This window comes from Thunnus maccoyii, chromosome 18 (assembly GCF_910596095.1).
Source record: "Thunnus maccoyii chromosome 18, fThuMac1.1, whole genome shotgun sequence".
Lineage (NCBI taxonomy): Eukaryota > Metazoa > Chordata > Actinopteri > Scombriformes > Scombridae > Thunnus > Thunnus maccoyii.
In genome coordinates, this window is record NC_056550.1 from 22683481 (window position 1) to 22694033 (window position 10553).

The window sequence follows — 10553 nt, forward strand, 5'->3', positions numbered from 1 at the left end:
TGAAAAGTGGAATATCAGCTGAAGGTCATGCGCAATTGATCCCTTTATGTACTTGGATATTTAGACTGATGAAGGATATGCAGCATGTTTCATTTTACTTAATGCTCTTTTCACAAATTCCTTTTAACAAGATAACAAGATAACTTTTTATAGTCATGAAATCCAGTCACGTCGTGAGAAAAAGAAAATTCAGACTTCTATGTTGGATTAATAGATTCAATACAATGACATGAAAGTATGTGAAACACAACGCAACCCATTGCAACAGCCTTGCAACATGTGTGTCAAGTTTTGGTAAAGAACTACCATAGAGACAAGTCATCCCATAGTCCTTATTAAAGAATATGGTATTAATTATTGCATTACATTCTACAGATGCTTGTGTTATTTTGCACCTTGTCACAGAAGCGTTAACGTCCATCTGAGGGGTTCAACATCATCACCATATAAATCTCTGTGGTTTCATTCCAGGCGAAAGACCCTTCAGATGCAGTCAATGCAACATGAGTTTCATTCAGAAGTACCTTCTCCAGAGACACGAGAAAATCCACAGTGGTGAGTGATTTTTAAAAAAAAAAACAGCAACAACCCATTCATATCACCAAAGGGCCTGACGCAACCTGTGAGTCACGCCGTGTTTCCAATCAACCAGAAGATAACTAACCTTGAACGATGCTGTTATTATGTGTCAGGAGAGAAGCCATTCAGCTGTGACCAGTGCAACATGCGATTCATTCAAAAGTACCACATGGAGAGGCACAAGAGGACGCACAGCGGAGAAAAGCCGTACAGATGTGAGACCTGCCAACAGGTTAGTGAGACGCTTTGTATCAAACACACACACACACACACACACACACAGGGCTTTTCGGTCGATCTTTTATACTGTACATCAAGAACTTTAAGATCATTCTTCATTATTTGCTTTAAAGACAACATTTGGTGTTTGTTCCGTTCAGTATTTTTCTAGGACAGACCGATTGCTTAAGCACAAGCGAACCTGTGGAGAAGCCATAAAGAAGGGGCTCGATCCCGGGATGATGGACTTGGGTTGTGTAGACATGGGACACGGCAGCTATGGAATCACTCAGGGAAACGCAGGGAATACCGGGAGAAAGAGGGGAAGGTCCAAAAATTCTGGAGAGGGAGGGGAGCGCAAGAAGAAGAAGGGGGATGCAGGAGGAGGAGCAGCAGCAGCAGCAGCATCAGCAGCAGGGATGAGGATACCACACATTCATGATGCTGTATCCGGAGGCTACAGCATCCACGAGTACTCCGTGGAGAATCAAACGGTATCTTCCTCCACTGAGCCAGGACCCAGCATGCAGCATGGCCACCACGGCCGAGCTCCAAAGATGGCGTTCAAGAAGGCCAATCGCAAAAGTCTTGATAAAGTGGGTCTCGGGCAGGCCAAAGCGGGCCAGTTGGAGCAGAGCGGGGGCATGGACGGTCTCGGCCTCATGCAGGGTAACGGGGCTAAAGTAGGGCCCACCAGCAGCAACTACGATGATGCCATGCAGTTTCTCAAGAAGAGACGTTACCTTCATGCAGCAAACAATGCAAACTCATCAGGGCCCGCGGTGGCCGGAGGAACCAACAGCGAATACGATGTCAGCGTCGGCCACTTGTCTTCCCACCCGTCTGTCATTCAGGGTGTTGTTTCCAGCGTGTTGGACAGCGACGCGCCTCTGAGTCTGGACAAGTCAGGGATCCCCGACGAGGTGCTGCAGAGCCTCCTCGACCACTACACCCAGAAACCCGACGGCTCGCACCACGACGTCCACTTCGACATCGGCGACCATCACGTGGAGCTGAACCCTCACTCGGCCGACGGTCCCGACATCGGCCACAACACAGACGTCCCCAGCCCGTCTGGAGACAAGACCGTCATGATGCACGAATACTCTCGCTTCCTGCTGCAGGCCCTGGAGCGCACCAGCCACAGCGCCAGCTTCCCTCTGGGTCCCGGGCCCCCCAACTCCGGACCATTCACCAGTTCCCACCCAGGCAACCCCCTCTACTCTGACAAAAACATCTACACTACTTCCCCACTGGAGTGTGGGTTCGGCCACTCAGCGGCCTCGCCTTCGCTGCCCTCCTCTGTGCCAAAGTCTCACTTCGCGATGCTGACGGGCTCCTCACCACAGCACAGCTTCCACCTGAGCAGCCTGGAGGCTTCCGCACACCAGCAGCTCACCCCTTCTCAGGAGCTCACCGACCAGATGGAGAAGCAGCACTCCTCCACTCCCCCTTCCTCCTACCAGATCAGCCCATCTGACCTGAGCAGCCAGAAGGACCAACCTCCCGTCAAGAACGGCACCGCGGTCTACCCTCTAACCCCCTCGCAGGATCTGGCCTCTCTCGACTCCTCCAAGCCTTCCTACCAGATAGAAAACTTTGCTCAGGCCTTTGGCTCCCAGTTCAAGTCAGACGGCCGCGGCTTGTCTTACGGCACTGACTCTAGCGGGGAGGTGGATCATCACAGGATAAGGACGCCTGTGTCTGAATTCTCAGGGTATAGTAGTTTGTTATCTGATGTCAATGAGCCAGTAAGTACAGGTTCCAAAACTCCAACAAGCCAAAGCTACAGATGAGAGCCTGAGAGGGAGAGAACACTGTCATTAAAGTTGATATGTTAATTGTTTAGTGCTCCTATTTTATTATTATTATTATTATTATTATTGTTATTATTATTTTTTTAAGTGACATCTTTATTTTAATTATACTGATGCTCTGTTTTTGTGCCCACTCCTCTCCCCACAATGAGCCTGCAAGGCTTCCTGCAAATGCAATTTTTTTTTTTTTTTTTTTTTTTAAGTATCTGTCATTTTTAAGTTAAATATGTATTGACTGTTTATTCATGTCATATTAGTGACAATAGGTCTGGTCATTAATCATGAACTGAAAGTACTTTTTAAAGTAAGCGTAGAGTAGCGTCGGACATATTTCTTTTCCAATGAGCTGAAGTGTTTGAGCAATCAACTTTACAATTGTAAAAAAAAATAATAATAATGGAAATAACCATGATGGCAGGGAATAGCCCAGAATTGAAATAGCAAAAAAAAAAAAAAAAAAATAGAAGTTATTGTCTGTTACAAGGTTAAAAGTATTACTCAGGAAAAAGTGGAAAAGAAGAAGAAGCATATGAGGTTCAGTGTAAGTTTTGCGACTTCAAAGAGGATTTTTCTTATGTTTTATTACTTGTTGAATGAGTGTGACATAAACAGACTGCTGCCAGCTCACTTGAACACTGAAAACACTTTCTACTTGGCTATATAGAGATTATGGTACTTTCGTGTCAATGTGAAACTCATGTTTTCTTCAATAAGGGCCATATATATATATCTATATATATTTATAAGAATATATATTATGTAAAATAACAGATTTAATCATTCTGGGGAACTGCCAGTTGAAGTAGAGGGAGAGTGAGGGCTGTTTCAGGGGGTAAATGTTGTCCTTGTTATATTTTTGGAGAACAAAAAGCGATGTTAGGGCTGTTCTTTGGCCAATAGAGGTTGCTGTTGGACAGCGATAGAATGGCCTTCCCCTTATCCCGCCCTCGTCGTCTTCCTCATTTCTCTTATGTCTTTAAAAGAATCCAATTAGCACTTTGAGCCGTTTTCTTACATTGTTTAAAAGTACCCCATCAGATCAAGGAAGCTCAAACGTCAGGAATGGACTGGCTTTTTTTTTTTTTTTTTTTTTTTTGAAAGAGGCGTGTTGCTGTTTGGGCATATGCAGATGGGGGGTTTTCTGGGGTTGAACATATTCTGTATGATGGGAATACCCTTTTGTTTGGGTAGCATGGTTTATACGGGATTCGGGGGGGGCGGGAGGGCATGGTTGATATGTGAAAGTGGGATTTTTCATTAACATTTTCTCTTTCTCCTTACTTTTAGGGAGGGTTTAGCTGGGAGGGGAAGGGAGGGAAGGGGAGGGGCTTTTAAAATACAGATGTTTAATCGGGATAATGTAAATGTAATTCAAACCCCTAGTTTTAGTTTGACTTGTTACCCAACTTAGAAGCTTTGCTTTTTTTTTTTTTTTTTTTTATCGATGAATTTGATGACAAATGTGTTAGTGATCAAGTATTTCTTCAGCTGTTACTGAGGCAGCCATAAGCAGTATGAGCAAAAAAAAAAGGTGGCTGACCAGAACTCGTATGCATTTCGACCTTTTCATGTGTGCTGGCAGTACCGAGCATATTTGTCCCCAGTAGAAATTGGGTGCCTATTCCTGAGAAGTACAGGTGCAAGATATTGTCTAGTAAATGTTAGATGTAATCTCTTGCTGATTTTTAAAAAATGTATTTATGCTGTACGTTTTTTTTTTTTTGTTTTGTTTTTGTTTTGTTTTTCTTTGTAAAGACAACAATAACTGCGCTGTCTTCCATAGCGACAACTGGCCACGAGTGCTGGAAAAAGATATCACTCTGCTGAATGAGTCTTTAAAACCCCTTTTATGCTCCAACGGCCTGTTGTTTTTGAAGCAATCATTAAACATGGCGGAACGAATGCAACGCTTGTAATATCACATTGACTCGAGTAATACGTCGCCATGTTGAACGGTTGAGGGGGTGAACAAGGCCTCGCATATACCTCATATCACAGTAAACCAGGGACAAAGGAGTGAAGGTTTGATGTATGTAGCAGATATACTGTTGTATGTAAAAGGAAAAAAAACACAAAAAAAAAGAAGTCATGTTTTTTTTGTGGGACTATTTTTGAGCATTTGTGTCCATGACATTTATGTGACCCGATGAGACGACGTCGCTTAAGGGTTTCTGCAAATGTCTCACGCCAACCAGTGTTTAGTCCCTTCAGTTCGACCTCCTCTCCTCCAGATCGTATTTGCCATATTGTTTCAATATGCTTATTGTTTACAACAACTGTACAAAACACTACATCTTACTTTACATAATTCTGACCCCTGTATAAATTTTATTTTACTATCTATCTTTCCCTTTTTTTTTTTTTTATCACCGCCAAATTTTGTAGCTGATGATATCCTCCATTTTTATGTTCTTTTGAAGTTCTTGTGACATGTTTCACAAGACTGTACTTGTCCAATGAATTTAAAACTGATTAGGGAGAAAACAATAAAAAATACTGTTATCAAAAACTATCACTGTCATTCTATATGTGATAAAGATGTTGATGCGTTATTTTGATGCATTTTTACTTTGAATCAGATCTTATCAAAGGTGTTGATGGGTTACTGTTAATGACTGTGTGCTTATCTGCTCTGCATATTAGTGCATAAGAGGCTTACTGAAGCTTAATGTGAGTATTTATTTTCACCACTGGGTGGTGGTGATGTTTTTCTAGAAGCGGGATGCTGTGGGACTTTTAGTTACTGCTTTAGTGCTTCGTCTCTACATTTTATTGATCATATATATCAGGTTTTCTTGGGTGTTAACCTCAGCCTGGATTTGTCTCTTAACAGACAGGCTAATTGAAAAACACATTAAAGAAATGTGGCAATTATTTCTTTTTTAAACTTTTCTCACCAAACCAGAGCTGGTTGAGGATGCAACAGAAATACAGAAAAATTCAAATCTAATTAGTCTTAATAAATAGCTCAGATGCCAATTTTCCTCATTACTTGTTTTTTTTTTTAAATCAAATACAGCCCCTTCAAACCAGTATAAGATAACTGTAGTAGTATACATTCATCATTGTAAATTAATTCAACCTTCAAACATGAGCTTTTCCACATTCACCCACTAAACCACCACCATAATGCTCCATCTAAGTTTATCTTCATCTTATCTTATAAGATGGTGCAAAGTGAATATATAAACAAAAAATACCCACCCCCAAATGGACATGACAACATTTTCACCACAGGAAAATATGAGGGTGTGAGCACACTTGGAATATCTATCTATCTATCTGATCTGTGAATTACAGCAAATGGTAATATGCATGTGAGAACAGTATGCCTTATTGTGCAATTACAGGGACTGATCCCACACAACCCATATAATTATCACATCATCATTACATTAAAACTAAGGCATTAAACCTACATTAAATCAATTAAATACATTTAAACATAAAATGCCGTTCTCTATAGATTCATATTATGCAATACAATAAAAGTAATACAGTAAAACTAAACTAAACATTATAAGAAACCAGTTTACATCCCTAAATATGGTTCAGGGCCTGTACACTCAACCACATTGGTCTTCACGAGCCCTCCAACCCGATTACACAACAGCACCACCGCTCGTCCGGATAAATTTAACCTCTCTCACAAACACTGGTGACTTCTCATCTGCTTTCAGTACTAGTATGAGGAATTACCTTCTTCCGTAAATCGAAAAGAGAAGTCGTCTGTTTTCCCGTCACCACACAATAAAACCTGCATTTCATGTGTGTTTTGTGAGCAAACATGAATTGCATCTTTACGCATTCGGCATACTTATGTCCACACCTAAAAACTTTTGTGATTCAGTGCCAATCCCATCTCGTTCAGTTAATACATTACTGCGTTTTCAATGAAATGGTGTGACGAGCTTAAGTTTCTGTTCTGTTGATTTTATCCAAATATCTTTACGTCGTCATGAGTCATTATGGATAAGCAGGTATTGTACTCAATGTTGACTGGAAAGAGGAAAAACCATAAAAGTTTAAGAATAGTAAAGGTGTGACCAGAAGGAATGTGACGTGATTTTATTAAGTAACCAAGGAGTTGTGTTGCTTAGATGGAAGCAGCTTTTCTCAATAAAACAGCACTCCATATTCTTTGAGCTGAATGTCAAAGAGGTGTATTTGGCTGAACACGCCACAACAGACGCTGAGGTTAACCCTACGGGAGACCTGCCAAACAATTAGTGAACTTTCTGTCCTCTGATTTTCTCTTTCTCCTTGAATGACATGCATGATGTTTTTAACTTCAAAGCAGGAAAGAGGCTGCATATTCGGTTTGTGTACACAGAGAGATAGGGAATGAGGAACGTTAGCAGTAAAAGAGAGGAGCGAGTTTTAATGATGCTGTAATATGAGTCATATGAATGCAAATAAGTCTTTTTCATTTGCGTATCATAGCAAACGGGCAGTAAACACACAAAACTGTGAGTTTGTCATTTGTCACGTTTGTCACTTATTATTAATATATTCGCTCATGGGTACAGCTAGGAATGGAGTAAACTATTAATAGCAGAAAATAAATAATCTGTCCTTGTACAATATTAAAAAACGGCAAACCCTTTCATCTAGAGTCCAGTCCTGAAATAAGACACTTGGGTTAATAATGAAAGGCCAGGAATTAGTCTTGGCAGTCGTCAGGCTGAAAATAAACACAAGATATTGCAAAATGTTGCAATGTCTCCACATATTTGCATGAGATAAGAGTGAGGTCAGCAAGGTGTATTTGTTCATACGCCGCTGCGTAAGTTATGTCTCGGGAGCGTCTCGTAGCAGAGTCATAAAAGCTGCACTTTTGCAACATAGATAACGCAAAAAGATTTGAATTTTTTCTAGGAAATGGAAAATGAAATCATATGAATATATCAGAAAGGTAGCGATGAGAAATGAACCATTAATGTTAAAATGCTCAGATAAAGTCCAAACCTTAGTTAAACAATAATGAAAAATACTTCCTTGATAATTAGTTAAGATCTACATTATAGTTTTTAGTTTTAAAATACTTACCGCCATGTGAGTACAAGCTGAACCATTACTGTAAAATACTCATCATTCACTCAATAATATTGTAGACAGATTGTTATGATAAGGATATCAGGAGTTTTATTGTTGTTATTATCTGTTATTAAGTATCAATTCATGTACTCAAGCCTCTTCCTGATATTATTGTCATTTTTGACTTGTACACTGTGTCTGAAGTGTGTGCAAATACTAAAACATGAACTAATCCCCTACTGTCACCATCAATGATTCATATATTTCAGCCTCAGAATAAAACAAACAACAATATGAAAATACTTCCTTGATAATTAGTCAGGTTGACCTAGTTAGGAGACGTCGACTGTTTTGTTTCAAAATGAATGGCGCCACATAGTTTCAGGCTTCATTTAATCATTTGGTCATCTGTTTGCTGTTCTTCAACATGAGCACTGAGCAATGTGTCATCCATAATCAAACAATTGTAAAAAAAAAAAAAAAAAATGAGTCAGTCACGTAAGAAGAGAGTGAGGTTGCACTATTTCCAGAGAGAAGATACAGAAATAGTAGTCGCTGAATGTTTAGGGTATGTTGTTTACTGGTGCGGAAACAGCAGAGAACAATACGCATTTGTGGTGGTAAAACGAAGCGTAAATAAACTGTGTTTGACTCTATTATTCACACTTAAACCATCGGTTACAGTTCTGTCCTTGCAGCAGGAGTTGCTTGTGTGAGGATTTGAAGTGTGAACAACAAATACAGGTAATAGCTCTGATAATAGTGAGGTTATGTCCCTCCAGACCTTGGTGTGAACCAGGATCTTTGACCATAAATATTATTAGCCATAAAAAGCTGGCACGGTTTGGTGCACTTTTGATAACGAGCTGATTATATGTGCCTGGTGGTGGAGGAGTTCTCTCTAATACTGTAAGTCTGGTCTGCGCAGGATGCCCTTTACACTGAAGGACGCAAGTATGTATGTCTTATTGGAGATAAATTAATTTCCCCCATATAAAATACTCTACTTTGAGTAATAATTTGTGTCTGATATGGTTTTTATCCACAAAGAAGTAAGTAGAGTCCTTAAAATTACATCTACTCCTCCTCATTCAATAACATTGTGCGTTGGTCTGAGGAGAACCACCTCCAGCTCAATATCACCAAGACCAAAGAGCTGGTGATGGACTTCCAGAGGAGCAGGAAGCCCTCAACCCCTTTTACCATCCAGGGGGACGAGGTGGAGATAGTGGATTCCTATAAGTTCCTGGGTGTGCAGAACAATACAGAGGCTCTCCTCCTCATTCAATAACATTGTGCGTTGGTCTGAGGAGAACCACCTCAAGCTCAATATCACCAAGACCAAAGAGCTGGTGATGGACTTCCAGAGGAGCAGGAAGCCCTCAATCCCTTTTACCATCCAGGAGGACGAGGTGGAGATAGTGGATTCCTATAAGTTCCTGGGTGTGAAGAACAATACAGAGGCTCTATACAGGAAGGGAAAGAGCTGATTGTACTTCCTGCAGAGACTCCGATCCTTTAATGTGTGGCTACTGGGGATGTTTCACCAGTCGATGGTGGCCAGCACATTGTTATTCCACTGTGGTGTGCTGGGGAGGTGGTATCGAGGTTGTGGAGCTGTACAGGCTCAACAAGCTGGTGAGGAAGGCTAGCACTGTGGTTGGACTGCAGCTGGAGGCAGTGGCGGAGAGGAGGATGATGGACAAGATCAATAAGATCCTGAGAAATCCCTCCCATCCCCTCTATGAGGAGCTGTGGCTGAGGGGGAGCATCTTCAGCCAGAGTTACATGCACAGTTTTTATTACTATACTTATTACTACATGCACTTTATCTTGTTGTAAAAGGCTACTTTTATCTTGCTGTCTGTCTTTGCCGCTGTTATAACACAAAATTCCCCCCTTGGGTGATCAATAAATGGTCTTATCTTATCTTAAGATATCTCCTTTATCACTGAAGAGTCCAATCACAATGTATAAAACTTTCCCCTTCAGCTGATGAATGTGAAAACAGCTTCCTAGTGTCACACTCTTCACATATGTCATTCTGCACAGTGACGCTCAAACATCCAACTGAAGGAATAAGGAGGAAAACACATTTTGAGTGTTGGAGGACATAAACAGACTTTAGATGCTTAATGAGCCAATGTTAAAGAACTTGCAGTATATTCAACTTGTTTCATCCCTGAAGTAACACTGATTTGTTGATCAAGGATGTTAACTGCAAAGATAGGGAATCATTTTTAGAAAATCAGCTTTCACTATATGCAATATAAGTAGTTCTCAATGACAATTGGCATGAAGGTCTGTAGAGTAGAATCATTGTCTCTAAAATGATCAATTACTAAATTTTCTAAAGACACAAAAATGAATGAGTGCTACAAATGGATTGTCAGCAACAGAGAAAACATCAAATAAAACCAAATACGTGACTAGAAGCTACGGAGGTTAAGTGGGGGAAAAAAGTTATGGTGAAGTAAACTTTTAAGCACTGAACTCAAGTGGAGCAAATAATAAAGGTTTGGAAGAAATTGCATGTTACCTTCATAGCATTGTCTCAAAGGTTACATAACCGCTGGAAATATAAGAGGTTTTTCTTTCTTTCTTTTTTTTTTTTTTAGATCTGTCTTTGCTTTTCTGAACAAAGCCAATTTTGCCTGAAACGGTGGAGCCCATTTAGAGATCCACAATAATAACAAGAAGAAAAGCAATGACATTGTGGAGGGTTTGTTAAGTTTTCATTCTGAATACATTTTATTCTTGTGTTCTCATTTTCAGACAAGTCTGACAAGAGAAGTTACTGTTATACTTGTAAAAAAAAGAATGAAATCTTCAAAACTTTGTCCAAAAAAACATTTTGATTCACCTAATTATGAGACATGTCTCATATGTTCAGATTATTCT

At 40.3% G+C, this 10553-nt stretch overlaps 1 protein-coding gene across 4 annotated transcripts in view; it reads left to right on the forward strand.

Annotated features, from left to right (window-relative positions):
* znf281a (zinc finger protein 281a) overlaps window positions 1–2644 on the forward strand; it is a 113730-nt gene extending 111086 nt beyond the window's left edge. For all 4 annotated transcript variants that reach the window (XM_042393208.1, XM_042393209.1, XM_042393210.1 and 1 more), the window contains 3 exons: window positions 472–555; window positions 693–811; window positions 960–2644. In XM_042393208.1, the coding sequence (XP_042249142.1) occupies window positions 472–555; window positions 693–811; window positions 960–2594 (1838 nt within the window). In that variant the 3' untranslated portion in view covers window positions 2595–2644. The remainder of the gene's footprint in view (window positions 1–471; window positions 556–692; window positions 812–959) is intronic.
* Window positions 2645–10553: the final 7909 nt, after the last annotated feature.